Source organism: Diuraphis noxia, unplaced genomic scaffold (genome assembly GCF_037042655.1).
Source record: "Diuraphis noxia isolate RWA-SAM2 unplaced genomic scaffold, SU_Dnox_SAM2 contig0001, whole genome shotgun sequence".
NCBI classification, from domain to species: Eukaryota; Metazoa; Arthropoda; class Insecta; order Hemiptera; family Aphididae; genus Diuraphis; species Diuraphis noxia.
In genome coordinates, this window is record NW_028301711.1 from 50,515,321 (window position 1) to 50,535,847 (window position 20,527).

The window sequence follows — 20,527 nt, forward strand, 5'->3', positions numbered from 1 at the left end:
TAGTTATTTTTCCAACGAGTTAGATTAGAATTATTTTACGCTTTCAATTCAACTCGTTAAGTTTGAAAGTTATTGTATATTAAAACTAACTAGTTAAGTTAGAAAGTTACTTAAAAAGTAACTTTCTAACTTAATTTTAACTTTCTAACTAGTTAGTGCCCAGCTTTGATTATAGGCTACCTGGAGAGCCGGAGAGGGATATGATTGTAGTTTAGCCGATAGGGTGGTCATCCATTGGAGATGATCCATTGGCTACACGACTAATGCACCCCTTTCCGACGATTTATTTTATAATTATTGTAAATTATAATTATATTATATTACCCAAACCATTAATCGCGTTCAGCATTTGACAAAAGCGTTTTTACGTACACACATTTCGTCTGGGATTTTGTATTTAATATTTATACTTATGTCATATCTATATAGTAGTTATATAATTTAAAATTTAATACTTACGTATAATAAATGACGTATATCAACGTTTCTCAACCTGTGGAACCAGAAAAGGTCATAGGTAATACGCCAAGAAAATCTCTCTTTATGCATTAAATGCTTATATTATTCCCATCATTTTGTAGCTCCTAATGAAATAAAACTCCATGCATGTAAAATTATAACGTATACATTTTTAATAAGCGAAAAACAACGTTATTTGGTCAAATGGTACACGAAAATTTTCAAAGTTAGTAGGTGGTACCTACCCAATTAAAAAAGTTAAGAGCCACTGACGTCTATAGTTATATTATAACAAAGTATAAATCAAAATACCTTTTTGAAGATGTTGTGATTGTACATGATGGAAATACATTTTTTTATATTGACCTTAAGTATCAACAATTGTGGCCATAACTATTTATTGGAGGGCTACAGTTGGTCTAGGGACACTTGTATGTGAGGTGAGGATTTGTCGGGGTTTTATCGATTCCGCCGTTTTAATATCAATTCCGCCCGATATTTGTTTATATTGATTCCACCGGCTATCGATTCCAGCGAGCTTTTTTATTTATTGATTCCGCCGGCTATCATTTTCGGCGGATATTTGTTTATGTTGATTCCACTGACAGTATTTTTTTAATCAATAGTGTAGGTATAAGATCACCTAGTTTACCATATTTTTTTTTTAAATTTAAATATAAAAATTTCAAAAAACAATCCAAACATTCTCGTAAGTAAAATGTATTAAAATAGGAAAATAATAATATGTTTTAAAATGTATTTAGCTAACGCCAAAACAGCAAAAATAATATAGTAAAAATAAAATAAATAATAGTAAATAGTAATTAAAATGTAATACCTGATAATATTAATTGATTTATTTTTCAGAATAGTGCTTTGATGCCAGTTTTATATATTTAAATCTATCAATTTTTTTATTTAAATATTCTCTAAAAATGTTCTATAGGTATATTTATTTTTTCTTCCATAATTTTTTTTTTTACTTATTTTATTATTATCGAGCCCTCTTATTATTATATATGTATCAATTTGAACCTTTAAATTTAATACACGCATAAATAAAAATATATTAGAATGTGCTTTGTTGAATTGAGCATTCCCTAATATTATGCATTTCTAATAATATCAATCTAATATAATCAATCAACGTACCTACGTGTAACAAAATATGTCTATAATTTTATAGGTTATACTTATATTGATTAAGATATATGAAAACCGATGCAATTAAGTTCGGAGTCGATAGCCGGCAGAATCAATAGATTTTTACAGGTAAAAAGTTAGTTTCGGCGCAATCGATATACGCCCGATTTGTCATTAAGAACCTTGAGTTGATATCCCGACCGGGAATTAGCGATGCCAACCGATGCTTGATCTCAGAACACGAGGTGACTGAGGTCAATCTCTGAGCCTCACCAGACCCCAATTAATTTTTTTTTGCTAGATGTGTGAGCTTCAATTACGTATTTTATTTATCAAGCAAAAATGTATTTGTTTTTTTATTTTATCAACAACAAAATCTAAAACAGATTGCCCGTACACATTTCGTCGCATAGGAAAGTACTAGTGGTATATTATTTGTTATTACATCAAACTATAATATTATAGTATATTATAAGTGTACACATTATTTTAATGTATAATTATCTGTCATAATATATAACTGATTCTTTTTATATTTAAATATTATAATAAAATTAATTAATTATATAATAATAATAAAATCATATCTATATCATAATATAATATTAAATTCATATCATATACAATACATGTACATTATATATAATGCATAATAATATATAATAATGTTTATAATACTGTTGTACATAAAATAATTAAATTAAATATAACAACGAATTCCTGTTGTATAAAACAACAGAAAAATAAAAAATAAAATAAAAAATAGGCAGTGTAGCGCATTGTGCATATAATCGACGAACCAACCAAATCACTATATACATATACCTATTGTTTCACAAGTTTAATGTATATAGTGAATTTATGAGCTGGATAATTAGAAGTACATACATTAAACATTTCGTTTATGCCTATCACTTAATAATACTATATACAGTGCCGTAGCCAGGGGATGAGGCTAAAACGCCTGAAACAGACTTAAGCCCACCGCCCATCATAATGTCAGAGGACCATTAACTTTTTCAAACAGTGAACCGAATAAACAATTTTCTGGCCAATGAATATATTGAAACCCTTCTTCTAAAAAACTCTGGCCACGGCGCTATGTATATAATATTATGTATATAACCACTGCTATAATAACTATTAACAATCATATTAAATAACTTAATAATATTTTAAAACAAAATTTAGTTTGCTAAACAATTATCTTAGTCCATAGATTATAATAATAATTTAGTTTAACGTTATAAAATTTTTCAACAAAATTATATAATATATTTAAACATTAGGTATACAATATTAGCAAAATCTAATCTGTTTTGTATATATATATATATATATATATATATATATATATATATAATTTATTCACTGTAATAATTATAGAAATAATAATTAATCCTAAAACCAACTAAATCAAATTAATTTATTGGTAACTGCGATGATAACAAGTTTAAATTAAATTTAGACCTTTTGCGATAGAAGTTACATTAGCTCAAACTGTTATTGTTCAAATTTAGGTCACGTATAAATAATTACAAACATCTTAGTAGCAAATTCCATTTCTTGAGTCAAGTGTCTTAAATGCCATATCAATTGGTCATTTTTGCTCTCATTAAAAATATTATAACTCACAGATTTTTAATACCAATAAAATCTGAATAATGTTGGCTAATAGTTAATATAATTTAGATATTCGACGATAGGCGTACCTATCACATGTTTAGATGCTAATTTTTTTCGTATTTATCAGTTTACCATCTTTATATTTACATTATACTAGATCATTGTTGAAGTATTACGCAATTTTCAGTAGGTGGATCAATAAAAATCAATTTTCTGATTTTGTAAATTTGTATTTGGCATGTATAATGAGATTTTTGGCCGTCAAGCGGGTAGCGTCGTCATATTGGACATGTTTGGAGTTGACTAAAGTTTCAAGCTAATTACTCAAATTTTTCAAAAAGAAGTTTCGTCAGAATAAGGATCTACCTATATACCTACTAATTAAATTTAACATCATGACAAGCTTTCGATAAAATGTGTTTAGAATACGTTCATGACAAATTATATTATTAAAGGATGAGAAAATAAACATTAAAATCTCAAAGATAAAATTTAATGACTGAAATAAAAATTAAGAATAAAAGTCTAAAATTAAATTTAAAGGGAAAAATCACTGGATCGTATAAGATTGAGGGTAGACATTTACAATTAAATAATTTTTAAAACTGTAGAGGTGATAATGACATTTTCATACATGGATGTAAGGATGAGTTAAGGGATGCAGTAATTAAAATTAATATTAATTCATAATCATATAATATATGGAATCCACATAATAATAATTAGGTAAAAATAATTGGCTTTATATTAAAGGAGCCTACATGGTTGTATACAGTTGATGCATAGCAATTTCAATAAACAAGGCGTATCGTTTATGAATTTATGAAGATTCAATTGAATTATTGTTTGTATGTTCTTTTATGTTGTATATTGATCATTATTGAAAGGTGAATGGTTTCTAAATTTGTTAACACATAATATTATTATCGAATGTGGTAACTTAGAAACAATTTACTTATAAACATTTAAACTATCAATGTTACTCCATACTTTAATTTTAAAATAAACGTTCATGTCATGTTTAAATCAAAATCTATTCGAACTAATAATATTGTTATAATTGTATGATATAATTAATCTACAAGTACAAATTAAAAAAAAACAACAGTATGTATCTACTAGATTTGTGGATAAAATATCTATGGATTAGCAATTATATATCACACGTATCTATGTCCATAAATAGTTGTTTATATCCATTTTGACTTTTCATAATAAATAGGTATTATAGTATTATTTTAGAGTATGTGTGTATCCACTAAGCTGGTACTTCATAAATTATATTAAACTGTTTGATTGTACAATCATTTTTTCCAATTTGTATATCAGCTATAATAGGTCATTATAATAAGTATAAATAATATTACTTCCGTCATTAATAATTTAGTAATTTAGTTTCAAGTTCGATAGATTTTATAATAATAATAGAATGTATTATACTAGAACGAATGAGAACCATCTTGATTACGGTAATTTATACTACAATTGAACTGAAAAATAGTTCTGTTTAAACCATGGAATATTATTTAGGTCTCCTTGATTATTATGCACAGAATACTGCATAATTTATAACGTAGTATCATTAAATACAATTTATAATGAATGTTTTTCAAAGCCTTACATGTACGCTTGTGGAGTTTTTTTTTGCGCAAAGTATACCTAAACTCAGTTTATACGGTTTACTAAATCGTATAGAAATAACTGTCTATGAATGTCAATTTATCTAATTATTTTATTGTTCAGAGTGAGACGTCGTGCGTCGCTTATGTCGGTATCACTTTCAATGAAATAACATATTTGCAGTATTGAGTATAGTATACCTCAATCTGTTTTTGAAATTAAAATTTCCTAATTAACTCACTATAGGGTATAGAACTGTTAATTATATTTGATAATAATATTTAAATTTATGTTGTGATTTGAGCGGGATTGGTTTGGTTTACATGTCTGAATTGTGTCCCTGCAATATCGTAATATAATATAAATAATTATTTTTACATTTTTGTATGTCTATAGAAAAATAGTTCAAATATTAAATGTTTGGGCATAAGAAACGCCGATAGCATAGGTAAAACATCATAGTTTGTTAATACAATTATTTTACACAAAGTCTTCAATATTGTTCAAAATAATTTATTGTGCGCTTGGGATCAATTTAATTATTATCATTAATGAATGTATAAGAATTTAAAAATAGTATAACGTTACAAAATAATAAAACCCAAAAACAACGATATAATCTATAGGAGGTTAAAAACTAAACAAAAGCGATTTTTATTGGGAAATAATTTGTATACTGGACTAAGTTAAAGTCCATGTCTTATATCTATTTCCGTTTTATAAAATCGTACATATTATTTGACTAAGACGTTTTACGTACGTGGGTGATTCTATAAATAACAATTTTATTGTTATAAACGCATTGTTATTTTCTTAATCAAATATCTTCAAGAAATGAAATGAAATATATTATTTTAAGCATGGTGGATTTATTAGAAAATAATATAGAGATTGTAAGCAAATATGCTGTTGAACAATTGCAAACACATAGGATTTACACGATAATATTGTACACAGCTACTGAATTACATATAGATTCTTCTGACAAACATTCCAATGTATCCGAGGACCGAGATAACAAAACTCAAATCAAAAGAATGAGTTAAACAAACGAAACAATAAGCTTTAAGTTCATAAGATGATGTAGTTAAAATTATACAAAATCCAACAAATACGTTAAAATGTATTTTTGTTTCTATTTTATTCATTCTGTAACATTTTTTCCTTCTACTATCTATATACTATATTCTGCTGAGATGATAAAAAACAATTAATTCAAATTTTAAGCAATGTAATAATAATAAAAAAAAAATGCTATTTTAGTTAGTTGATCACTTACGTTACTTACCTCGAATAAATTTCCTATATAGACTAATAAAGTAATAACTTATCCGAGTTTAACGACATTACAAATATGACTGATAGAAATGATAATAATGATTAATAAAACTCGTGATTATTTACTTTAGACATCATCTATTCTTTATTCGTCTATTTTAGTTATATTGTTGCAATATTGATTGTTTTTTTTCATTTTGCCAATTTTTCGTTTACCATTTTAAAATATTCATAGGGAACAAAATTATACTTAACATCTTCTCAGAAAATATCATCATTTAAATATTTAATACGAACCCTCAGGTTAGATGGTTTTTGGCATTAAACAGTGTTTTTCAAATTTCAAGATACTAAAATCATACATTGTGTTCAATGCCCTAATTTTTAACACTTTTCTTACAAGACATTTGAGAATCTGAGTAGCCTTTTTTTTTTAAAGAGTACTTAACAACAAACAGTACTTTTATGTTTTCAAAAATAAGGCTTCTGTACAGATCGCAGCAATAACAATTATAATATATTGTAATATAATATTGTATTTAATAATAATAATAATAATCTTTAATATAGTCCTAATAATAACCATCATAAAAATAATAAAAATATTATAAAACTTATCATCATAGTAATAATATAAACAATAATGGTAATATTATCGTGATAATTATCATAATGATAATAATGATAGTATTAATAATAATAATAATTATAATAATTGTATACGCATAACGACGACGTTTAGTTCGTGCGAAGGTAAATTACGAAAAAAGATAGTTTTTATATTAAACGTTTGATACGCAATAGGGGAGATATATCTCTATACTATTATTCATCTACACAAATTAAAAAAAACCTAACCAGGAACTGTCTTTTCTTATAAAGGATACTGACAAAACATGTATGTCGATATCTAACAAACAGTACCTTGGGTTAGTCGTTTAGTCAAACGGTTATAATGTTTTTTCTCCTACAAATAAAACTCGTATGACTTAGTAAATGTGTGTGTGTGTGTGTGTGTGTGTGTGTGTGTGTGTGTGTGTGTGTGTGTGTGTGTGTGTGTGTGTGTGTGTGTGTGTGTGTGTGTGTGTGTGTGTGTGTGTGTGTGTGTGTGTGTGTGTGTGTGTGTGTGTGTATGTGTGTAAATGTAACAACGTGTGATTATAAATAGTATATAATATATATTATTTAAATGTTAACCTCTTCGTCAGCACGACGTCTGTGCAGGCGATCGTCTCTACCGGTTGCACTGCTTCCACTGGCTGCGGCCGATGCAGTGGCGCTTCCGCCGTCGTTACCTTCGTCGTCATCGTCTAGGGCCGCCTCTTCGTCCTCGTTTGGCAGCTCCTCGTCGTTCTGCCGGTAACCCGGGTGTTCGGATATGCCATAATAGTTGCCGTTGTATATAATGCCGTACTCTTGGAGCACGTCGCCCCTGATGGTTGCCTTAATGGTCCAGTTGTAGCAGTCAGTGGCCTCGTAGTCACGGTCCAGCCGTTCGACGTCCACGATTTTCGAGTTGAGCCTCTCCAGTATGATGCCAATGTCCTTGACTGTCAGGTGCCTGTCCTGTTTGTCGACCAGCTGGTCGATAAGCAACAGGAACTTCTCGCTGGTCATCGAGTCGTCTTCGATGACGGTGGTCTCCGTCTCAGAATCGGAGCTGTCGGATCGATGCTGCAGCTGTAGTGGTGGTGGCAGCGACTGTAGCGGCGGTGGTGGTTGCTGACGGTGCGCTGGCGACGAGGGAGGCGAGGGTGGCAGCAGCGGTGGAGGCGGCATCGGTGGCGACCCGGACGGGTCCAGGAACCGGACGTGGCCTTTGGGCGACGCGCGACGTGTTCCGTCCGACAACGAGGACGATGTGGGCTGGCTGGCGGACGGCGGTTGCGTCTGTTGTTGCATCATTGGTTGCTTTTGCGTCGGTGGCGCGTGATGGCACTCCTGTATCGGTGACGTGGCCACCGACTTGTGCACAGCGATCCGGCGGCCCTCTTCGTGCAGCGCGCAACAGTGAAAGTCGCACTCAAATCCGTGGTGGTCGGACGTGGCCTGCTGTTGCACCGGCATGCTGTGCAGTCGCGGTGGCGGAAGTATCCCGTCGGCGAGGTATGGGCCGCGGGCCGGACTTCCTGCCCGTGGTGAGCCGACGCCGCCGTTAGCCACCGAGTGGTGCAACGGTGGCGGTGGTATGAAGTGCGTGCACTCAGACGTTTGGACGTGGATGGCTGCGGCGTCCATGGAACTGCTGCCCTGCTTGGACAGCCGACAGAACTGTGACTGTTGCTGCGACTGATGCTCGTAGTGCTGACCTGTCGGCATGTGATAAAATGACGGGCGTGTTAGTTGTTTGCTTCGTTATCATGATAACGGGGAGAATAATAACTGTACAATATTACAATAATAGGTGATAATATGTTATATTGTTACTGGTATATTATCGGTATTCCGGTGGTAATCGGAGTAAACTGAGTAATGAATTAAAGAAAAACTATCGACCTTGGGCATACAGGAAAATAATAATCATCGTTTACCCCATGTCCCCATTAAACTTGTACCATTGTCAAAATATGATATTGACAGAATAGGTCTGAAATTTTGTGATTTTGAAAACTCCGGACATCGATAGTCTAAAAATTATCATTATACTATTATAGGAATACCTAGAATAATGTGCCAGTGACGAGTATTATGTTTTATATGTGATTAAAATAAAATTTAATATTTAAACGACAATATTATCTTATCGTGATATTAGCAAGTTATATAATTCATCAAATTGTAGAATTTTATCATCGTATTACATAATATTTTTCAAAAGCAGCTCATGTTAAAAAAAAATATTTTATAAATGACAAAACACCATTAAAAAAACAATAAAAAATAAATAATTGGTGAGATTTCTCCCAAAATCATAATAAATAGTAAACCAGCTCCATATCCCACCGCTCTTCGCATACAATTCTAGTCTTTAAGATCATGTTAGATTTTGGAGTGGTGTTATACTTCTATATTATATTGTCATAAAGTCATATTCATGGTTCTAAAAAAATTAACTAAAAATTAGTTTCTATCATACGAATGTATTTCCAATAAGTGGTTTAAAGTTAGGTTAACTTGAATTTACTGTAATATTTTCCTACATTATATTTTTAACTATAATTTTTGTCGATTTTGAACAATAGACCACTATTGATTTAGGTATACCTATTATCCTATTATTTATATTATTATTTTCCCATATTTCTAATTTATGGCTTAACCAATGGAACAAACTAGCCTCCAACAGTGGCGTGTTTAGGGGGTGGGCCCGGTGGGCACGTGCCCACCCACATTTTTATATAAGTACTAGACTAGTGTAAGTCCAATACTCAATGAAATTTTAGTATGAGGCGGGGGTAAAACCATTCTGAACTTAATTTTTGTGGCCCATCCACAAAAAAAGTTCTGGACACGCCACTGGCCTCCAATTGAGCATCTTGGTACAAAAATATTTCACCATCTATACCATCTCAACCTTGGTTTGTGACCTCAAATTAAATCGTAACATAATTACTTCTTTTTCACGCCTAAGATTTGGACACACTCTACTATCTTCACATTCTTATAAACTTTCTCTCAATGGCTCTCTTTTAGGCATGTCACATATCCACGATTCCACCATCTGCGATATCTCTCATATACTTTTTCACTGTCCCTCCCTGGCTCTCAAACGCAATATCCTTTTAGCCCTAACTCACTCTTTTAATGCCTCTCTCGACATCTGATTCATTCTCTCCTCACCAATTGTACCAATAATTACCTCACTTATATACTTCTTGAACCAGACTGGTCTAAAAATACAATTTATTTGTAATATATTTTCTATCATTAATTTTATATACTTATACGTACTATCTTTGTAATCATATAATTGTCGAAACTAATACAACTGTTAACAAAGTTTCCTGTAAATATTATTACTTGCAGCAACAACACCAACATTTTAAAATAATATTATTATTTCTCGATCAAACAATTGTATAGTTTTCTTCGTTAAATAAATACATTACTTTGTACAAATATACAAATAGGTAGCATAGAATTGTGTTAATCTCTCGATTATGTGATGAGCTTATACCATTGTTAATGGTATAATTAATTTCAAATAGTTATGTTTTACCGAAGTTAATCTAAAAATCGACCATTTGGTGACCACTAAAATAAAAATAAGTGGTTTAGCATTCAGTAGTTTTTTACTCTAACTTGTTGGGTATTATGTTATTTAGTCTAAATTAAATCATTCTTCTTTAAGATTGTTTTACCTCAGTTAAACTACTGATTTTGTAAAACCTAAACCCATTTTTTGAAGGTTTTATTTTGAAAAATAGTTTCTATGTTAGAAAAATGAGGAACATTGTATTATCCATAAAACTAAACATTCAGTAGTTCAAAAGGAATCGTATGAATCACAGAGCTCACCAGCATTATGTGTATAAAACTCACTGTTTGAATACTGGCTCTACACTAAATATAGATTAAAAATAAAACCATAACTAACCTTTTTTAGTTGGTCTATGAATTAAGACTAAATACCTACAGTGAATATAAAAAAATGTATTCCATTTTACTGCTCCAAAAAATTCGTTCGTGTGGATATTATATTTTCGTTTCTTGACAAATTATACTCTTATTATATGTTCTGAGAACAAAAAGAAGGATTAGTAATGTGCTTCGTTGGATTATTAGTTTAACTTTGAAACTTTATTGAAAAAAATATTGGACGCTTCTAATATGTAAACTTAATCTAATTATTTTAATTGGAACCATTAATTAGTTAACTTACTTTGGAGGATCGTAATAATTTAAGTAATGAACCTAAATCTATGATTTACTGCCGTAATTATTTAAAAAGCCAAAACGATCAACAGACTACCACTAATCAAAAATAGTGGTAAATATTTGAAAAAAGACATATTAAACGTTAATAAAAATGTATAAATGAGCTGTTGTGAATAGTTTGAATACAATGGGATTTTTAAAACATTAACTGTAAATAAAAATAATAAAAATGTATTGTTATCCAGTTCATATTTTTCGTTCCATGCAAAATACCGAAAAACTGAAAAACCACAAACAACGACATTAGATGCACCTCATCAGTGTTAAATGCATGATTAAATTTCAACAATTTTAAATTTTCCAATAGACAATACAGTTCGAGAGCTTTTTGATGCTTTCTAATGGCAATAATTTATTTATTTATTATTCTTAATTTTTAGTGGAGCGATGATTGTATCGGTATTAGAATGAAGTAGCATAACATACAATTGTTTTTTATCAGTTATAAAATTTCAGAAAAGAAAAAAAAATCAAACTCTAACTTTGAGTGTTGTTTCTGATAGGAAATTTAATAATACCTGTGTGAAAAAGTGTCAAAAGAAAAAATTCTCAATAATTTTCAAAAGAATTGGTAAAATATAAAAATATGAAAAACTAAAATAATTGTAGATGGTCAGTTTTTGTCAATAACGAATTTATTTTTGTAATTTACAAATGGATATTTATAATAAACATAGATATGTTTAATTTTATGATAGCTGACGTTTCAAATGACATTTCAAAGAAATTTAAATTTGTTTTAATCAAATTTTTGTTTATAAGTTTAAATGATTAATTTTTTAAATATTTAAATTACATAAAATTTAATTTGTATGAAAATAATCTCTATAAGTAAATAATCGTTTCCTATAGGTATAATATTAATTTAAAAATAGTATTAAGAACTTATTTGGATACGGTACGGTAAAAATTATTGAAATGAAAGTGATTTATAATAATTTAATATTATACGAATTGTATAAAAAAAAATGGGAAAGTGGATGTCGCTCTGTTGTACAGTAGGTTATTAGATTTCAATTACATTATATCATGCGAAAAACGATTCTGAGCGGAGACGGTTTATATGTCAAGTATAGATAATGAGTATATAAATATTCAGTGAAAATTTCAAGTACCCACGGTAATTTGTTTTAGAGTTACACCAAAATAAGAAAATTGCTAAATGAGAAATTCAGTGAATATCCATTGTTTGTAAATTTCAAACTCTCATAAAAATATAATTTGACTTTCCAGTGGAGTTTTTTTTTTTTTGTAATAAAGGTAGACAAACTTATAAAGAATCTTGAATTAAATGTTCAAATCTTAGGTTTAAAAAGAAACATTTTTATGAATTTCTATTATATATAAGATAATTTGGAAATTGCCGTAATTTGTACGTAATTAGTCGAATTTGAAATTTAAATGCTTATAAAAAAAAAATCGTGCCTCCGTATTTTTAATATTTTTCAACTGATATTGTAACAATATGCTAGAAGCCTTGTAATTAATTTTCAAGCTTTTGTACCCAACAAATACAGTTTTATCGATATTAATTTAAAAAAAACTAATAATTAACGATAATAACATATGCCTAATAGTTCAGCTGAAGTCGAAATTTTGTTTTAATGTTACGTCAAACACCAAAATCGATTTTTTTGAAAATTGATTGTGCGTAAAAATTCACGGTTTTTTCTAAATATTTAATTTTTTCTCCCAATTATTAAGAAAAATATTGAGCATTTTTTACTTTTGACCCCCCAAAGTACTAACTAGATTCACTTTCTGATCTAATAATGTACTGAAGTCGAAAATCGAAGCATTTCTAATACTCAATTACTCAAATACGATTCTTAGATCTCTTGACATGCCTTTACCACTTTCTCCCCCAGTTAAACATTTTTCGCCGAGCGATATTAAATTTGCAATTCAAAAGCACACTCTTAGAAAGTCTCCGGACTTTAACGGCTGAAGTAGTCAGATGCCTTTCTAAATGTGCAATAGTCTTACTTACTCATATTTTTAACGCCATACTCATATTGTCATACTTCCCACTCTTATGGAAGTTCTCCAAAATCATACTTTTCCCTAAACCAAACAAGCCCCCTGACCTGGTAACGTCATATAGACCAATTAGACTATTACAGTTTTTCGCAAAAGTGCTAGAAAGACTTAATATACTGAATCGCATACTTCCCATGATAAGTGAAAAAAATATACTAACTAACTTTCATTCGATTTTCGCGCACAACATTCAAAAATCCACAAAGTACGTAGACTAATTGACCCTGTTTCTTTCGCACTTGAAAAAAAAATTATTGTTCTTGTATATTTCTTGTCATTCAACAGGCCTTTGACCGTGTATGGCACGCAGGGCTGCTATACTAGGTAAAGACATTTTTTCCCCTAACTTACTATACGAAAATTAAGTCATATCTAACTGATCGTTATTTTTAAGTACATTTTAAATCTGCATACTCCAATATAGCAAACATCAGAGCTGATGTTCCACAGGGAGGCATCCTTTCCCTAATACTGTATAACTTATATGCTTCTGATCAACCAACCTCCATCAACACTATTGTGGCAGACTATGCAGATGACAAACTTATCATATCTATAAATGAAAACCCTATTGTAGCATCGCTTAATCTACGAAATCATCTTTCCCTTATGGAAACCTTGTATAAAAATTGGAGGATTAAGGTAAATCAAACCAGATCTAATCACACAACTTTTACCCTTAAGCTAGGGCACTGTCTGCCAGTCTCTCTCTATAGCACTTAAATTCTGTCTTGACTTAACCCTTGACCGCAGACTAACATAGGTCCCACATACATGTGTAAAAAGACTTAAACTAAATCTGCTACTTCGTATGCTTAAATCTTAACTAATCAATAACAAACACACCAACCTTAATATAAAACTACTAATGTATAAATCCTTCATTAAACCCATATGGACCTATGGTCTCCAACTCTGGGGAAATGCAAAAAATCAAAAACAAATCGTTTTCAGGCTTTTCAAAATATTGCATTAAGAAAATAAATTAAATCTCCATCTTATGTTCTAACAATACACTTCACACAGACCTGAAAATCAAAACTGTAAAAGAAGAAGTAGTCACTTATTATAAAAGATTCCATAATCGGCTTGCAACTTATTCCAGTCCTTTAATCAAAGCTCTTTCAGTAAATATTATTGCGGGTAATCCTCCAAGGCGTTTAAAACGCAACTGGTGTAGATATACATATGCTAACTTAATATTATAATATAAAAAAAAAACAAATAAACAAATTCATATATATAGGTATCTGGTATATATATAAATTAATGTATAACCTCAATTTAAGTGTCATCAGTGGGTGGCTGCTTTTATCAAGCTTATTCATGTATTTTTATTTACCTTAGCTAATACACTTATTGTACCCATGAGGTACAGATTGTGTATATAATAATAAAGTAAAAAAACTTATTTATCATGCCTTTCAGTTACATCTTGTAAGTTATTGTCGTTAACCGTTATATCCCAATAATAAATGCAATGTTAAGAATAGTAGAATAGTTATTTAAATAGTAAATATAATTATAGAAATGTGAGTCGAGTTATCTGACACTGTTCCCGTTTAGGATCGTAATTTATTGTAATGATCAAAATGTTATTGAAATAAAATTTAACACTTCCATAACTACAACAGTGATCTAATAAATTACTCGAGCCAGTAGAGTAAATTTTTCACAATTTATAAATGAGAATTTAATCATTTTTAATTTATAATTCTATTTCGTGCAATAAATTTCCATAGATTTTACAAACAAGTGTTAAACCTAGGTATAGAATATATATTGGACACATTCATATTTATTGAATATACCTAATAGATTTAAGAATTGTTCATAGTTTATGTTCTTAAAAAAAAAAATGACAAGTAAGCACATTTTGGTTTGAAATTAATAAATAGCTAGTTCATAATAATTATTATGATTATTTAGTGAATTCTGTCTATCGCATTAATGTGTCCGGAATCCTTACTGAATATTTTATGAGGGGACCTATGCATTTATTTTAGTACATTCGAATTCTTTTATTAACCTTGGGGCTTTGGGTTTTATGTGCAAACCTAAAAGTATCCCATACTTTGAAAATATCTGAATAAAGATCAATAACTAGTAAATTGCACTGTGGGTTAAATTAAAACATTGATTTAACAGTATAGTTATCTAAATTATGCATAAAATAAATTGGTACGGGTAAGTAACCAATACATCATGGTTGGGGTATGTGGGTACACATTTGTTATTAATTATTTATATATTATGCATATTATACAAGACGTACGTATGGAAATTATAGTTTAAGTACATTAATAGTGACATTTTTAAAATTTCGCAGTTAATATTTTTTTTAATTGCAACAAAATACCAAAAACTGTTTGGGGAAACCCGTTATTTTACGAGTGAATATAAAAGGTCATACAAATTTGAAGTTCATTAAAAATATGTTTGGATTTAAGCTAGCTTTTTTTTTTTTAATTCAGTTAAATAAACTTACGAAAAAACTTTTTTTAAAGTATTTTAACCAAGCATATATTTTTTAATCGATATTTACAGAAAAATTTAAAAGAAAATAGACAATTCTAAATGCCTATATAAAAAAAAAGTAAAAATGTATGTATAGATAATATTAATAAACACTTGGTGAACATTTAGAGTATCTGTGGTTAATCTTTTTTGAATTACAACAAAATAAAAATATCATGTTTGCCAAAATCTGATTGTTTGTAAAAATCTTGGTTTTCTCAAATACATATGAAGATATTTAAGGGAATTGTTTTACATTTGACCCCTTAAAGTACCTACCAATAAGATTCAATTTGCACCAGAAAAAAAAATTAAAGCATTTACCACTTTGAAGGTGATGATACACACACACACACAGAAAAAAAAAAATAATAATAATAAAAACATTGAGAGAAACACATCATTAAGAAACCGATTATTTTGACGTTTCACTCAAAAGTTATTACATTTGGACAATTTATTTAATTTAACACTATATTTATTATTTAAATGATAATTTGAATATATTCATTAACAATTTGGTAATTAAAATTATAGCTTTCAAAGCTCTCTATATGGTTTGACTTTAGCTTGAAACTATTATGCAATTGAATTTGAATGGACACATAACCTCAACTAAATATAAATTTTAATAATATTTTTTTTTTAATGTAATTATCTACATTCGAAGACATTTTTTAAATATATAGATAATTGATTTGTATAGGTTATTTAAAGTGTAATTGTATCAAATGAACACAATTTTTAATGGAATTTAATTAGAGATTCAAATTTTTAAATTTAATTATTGTAGCCAACAGCTAAGATTAAAACTAATTTATAAATATTAACAAGTGATCTTCTTTATCTTAAAATAATGTGGAAAAAAATATTTGGGTAGGTAGATAAATTAATAATCTTTAATCAAATGAATTCGCGTAAAATATTATACAATAGTTATTATGCTTTATAAAGTAATAAAATTAGTAAAATTATCTATTGCTTAATTATGTATTCTTATACTGCTTATAAAAGATGTTGTAAAACTTCATTAGAAATGATAATAACTTTGTCTTTCATGATCAAAGAATAACTTTTTTATCAAAAAAGATGTTGATATTTTTGTAAAATTATAAAAAGTAATTATAAAGGAAAGAAAACGTCAAATATCCGCACAGCAGAGAAAATTGTGAGAAAATTATTTCGTATTTTTAGAATTCTCCATTTTTCCAAACAAATTAATTCCAAAATATTATTGAACAGTAGTAAGTTTTGTAATTTAAAATAACTAGGTAATAAAAAATCACGCGCACGACTTAAAAATATTACTAAACCGAGACGCTATAATGTAGTCAAACCAGGCGTATATGGTTTTAATGTATTAGAGGTATCCAACTTTAATAATAATATTATAATATTACTAAAAATTACAACTGTAATAGGTGGAGTTATAATTTAATAAATTCTACTTTTAAATTATTATTATTATTATTATCATCATTGCATTCTATAGATTTCAAAGAAATGATCATAACATATTATTTTAATAATATTTACTCGAACCGTCGTTCTTCGACGGTGGTATGGCGTCGTGGTGGATGACCGTGATCTGAGGCGTGGAACCATGCCGATAGACTGTCGGTGTGGACTGCGACTGCTGTTGCTGAAACACTTGGTTTGGTTCTCTTTTCAGAGCACCGTTGTTCTCCATCAGAAGACCACCGACACCGTTCTGTTGGTGTGACATCGTCCTCCTGGACGGCGACGTGTCCATGCCACCGCCACCGCCGGTATTACTAGAACCACGGTAGGTCTGGTTGCGTTGGTCCCAGTGCAACACAACGGTTACCCGGCCTTTGTTGTCCATTATTTTCCACGAAGGCGTCTCGTCTTGCAATTCCAGTGCGTGGATTGTTTCACAGACAATTTTTGGTATTGCGGCAATCGCTGCAACATATTGTCGTCGTTCGTTAAGTTTAGGCGTACTTTGTAGGTACTCTTTATAGGCACCTTTTTATAGGTCAAGATCAATCACCCAGCGTGTTTCTCACCCCAATTTCCCCCATTTATTAATGGTCAAATATTTTATTCGAACTTGGACTCTTGGAATTTTAAGTATACCTACGTCAGTGTCTTGTGAACGGGGTTTCGTCAATTGCGTCGCATTTGGGATACTACCTGTATAGTATACATCTATTGCGCCGGTATAAAAAAGGTATATCAAAAAGGTATACATCTATTGCGCTGGCATAAAAAAAGGTATATTAATAAGGAGTACATCTATTATCTATAATTTTGGTAAATAATTAGTTCTTTACCACGTTCACTTAATACTATTTCCATTATAAATTTAAGTACGAGTCACGACAACTAAACGAACAACTATACGAACAACGCGTGAAATTGTACTGCACAATACTATGGGTTTACCTATAACCTATAACACGGTATTTGTCCACATTTTGTAATTTGTTTTATCTTCAAGTAATAAAATAATATAATTCAAACTTACCTATGATACCTATAGATAATAGATATACGATAAAGATATATTAGATTAAAACACGTAAAAACCGATTTTTAGTTGTAATAGAAATAATATTATAGACGTTTATATATATATTTAAGAATCGATCAGCGTACACCATTTATTACATTCAAATATCGATCGGCGCAATTGACGTACACAATTTATAACATTGGAATATCGATCGGCGCAGTTGATGTATACCTTTTTCCTATCCCATAATTTTTCTTTTTTTACCTGCGATTTTCGGCGCAATTGATATATGCCCTTGTGAAAAGCTATATTATACTATGAAATTGTATAGATTATCATACCATTTAAGCCGTAGCTGCGTTTATTTTTTTAGACGGAAATCAATATTTTTTTACTGAAAATAGTTAAGCTATATCGTTTTTTTTATATCTAATTTATTTTTAGATTAAATTATATAAAAACAGATTAGAATCAATTAAACCTTAAACGTATATATTAAGTGATTATTTAATGTTGATTGGTATAAGTGAAACCTTCATGACTGTATTAGAGTAATTATATATGAGATACCCTAATTATGTAAAAGTTCGGTGCTGCCATCTCTCTAGCTTTCCCCTAAATAAGATTCTGATTATAATATTCAAATTTGAAAAAAAATATCATTCATCATTGTAATGTAATAGGTACAATATTATTATGATAATTATTGTTTAAAAATCTATTTTTTTGATAAAACAAAATAAATGCATTAATTGCGTATAATTCAATATAAAATTATTTGTGGATTTCTTCCTCATGCCTACCAAGGTACCACTGATATATCTATATCATTATATAGTCTATGTGTGTAGTAATATTGACACGTTAAACCACGAAAAATGAGTTTTTCTTATCTATATGTATAATATTATCGGTATGTGCGTGTTTTTGTGTACTTAAATGTACTTCACTACAAGTAAATAACGCGTATACGTGCGAATGCACTGAAAAATGGTGGCGTGAAACAATTACCTATGTATAAGTTAAAAAAAAAAATAAAAAAGTAAGAGGTCGGAACGTTTTTAAAAACCTTTGAAAAGAGTAGGTAATCAATCTAATCATATACGCCATACCTGGTCTGTATACGCAGTAGCTACAAAGGGTTTAAAATTTGATTTAACAAACGAATTTCCTAGTTTCTATGTAGGTACATCTAAAGCGATTATAACGGTTGTATCAACACAAAAGTTGTTTATATAAATATAAATAGTTGATTATAATTTATAGCTGTGTTTCACATTTATGTATGGGGAGGCAAGTAATGTGTGCACAGTGTATTCCACAATCAATATTAATATTAATAACGAAAATTTTAGTTTTCGAACACTGCTAGAAATGAGTTAATATTATTATTTATATCAATGTTTTTTCTTTTCTTTTTTTAATCACTTTAATTTTTATTTGTGAATTCTATTCTGTTGTTGAAGTTTTTTGGTGCTTTAAATATTATATATTTATATTATTATAGTTCTTACTCTAAACTGCAGCAGGATTTTTGGATATTTTTATGGTTGTTTTTTTTTTTATAGAAAGTAGTTTCTTTTATTATACAATTAATCAAAAAAAAAATTTCGTTCGTATGTATTATAAGTTGCGTGCTATAAATATTTTTTATCTGCAAGAAAAATTAAGAAATCATAGTTATGTTTTAAGGTATAGTGAAGTTAAGGGGAATATCTAGTAGCATGCTATATTTGTTACAAATTTAATTTGATTTAATTTGACTTTTTATTATTTTTGGTTTTTTTTTGTTTCTATTGGAAATAAAGTGTTTCGAAAATCGTTCTTACCAAATTAAGCTTACGAAAAAATTATATCTAAAAAATATTCAACAAAAAACATATCTATATGTTAAAATAACTACAGCTGGCACATCAGTATCTGTATTTAAAATTTGTAATAGATTTTCGTTACATTTTCATGTTATTTAGAACAAAATAAATCCTATAACTATACACTTTAACATGTTCATCACCCGTGATTTATTATGATATGCCATTTAGGTACTCTTATTGTAATTGAATAATTACTATGTAAATTATTTTTTAGATGAATATTATAAAACATGTTACCCAAAGATTTAAAATCTCAATTTATATATTTTTTATGTTTGACGGCCGAGGTTAAGTTCTAATATAACTATAAGAAACATTAATCTAAGCTCATAATCGTTTTTGAATCCAACGATTAATCATTATTTTTAAATTAAAAATAATAATACACCGTTTACACTGATTACAGTATTATAATATTATAAGGCGGTCCTGGCGTAAAATGTTTTAAATATAATAATATGTTATATACAATGTTTGTGGTAATACTATTATTAACTTGGACCTACGACCCACTTGTTGCCCGTATGATATTAATTATTATTTATTTATACTGATTTATATAGTGTTTTCGATTAGGTACCTATCATGAAACGTAACTGATTAGTAATATAAA

At 29.2% G+C, this 20,527-nt stretch overlaps 1 protein-coding gene across 2 annotated transcripts in view; it reads right to left on the bottom strand.

Moving 5' to 3' along the window:
* Positions 1-1,925: 1,925 nt before the first annotated feature.
* The window catches only part of Drep2 (DNA fragmentation factor-related protein 2), a 124,688-nt gene continuing 106,086 nt past the window's right edge, over positions 1,926-20,527 (bottom strand). The window contains exons 5-6 of one of the 2 annotated variants that reach the window (XM_089215961.1): positions 17,104-17,487; positions 1,926-8,435 (exon numbers count right to left, since the gene is read on the bottom strand). In XM_089215961.1, the coding sequence (XP_089072087.1) occupies positions 7,312-8,435; positions 17,104-17,487 (1,508 nt within the window). In that variant the 3' untranslated portion in view covers positions 1,926-7,311. Of the gene's footprint in view, positions 8,436-17,097; positions 17,488-20,527 lie in introns of both variants that reach the window. The other variant, XM_089215960.1, reaches the window with a different exon arrangement.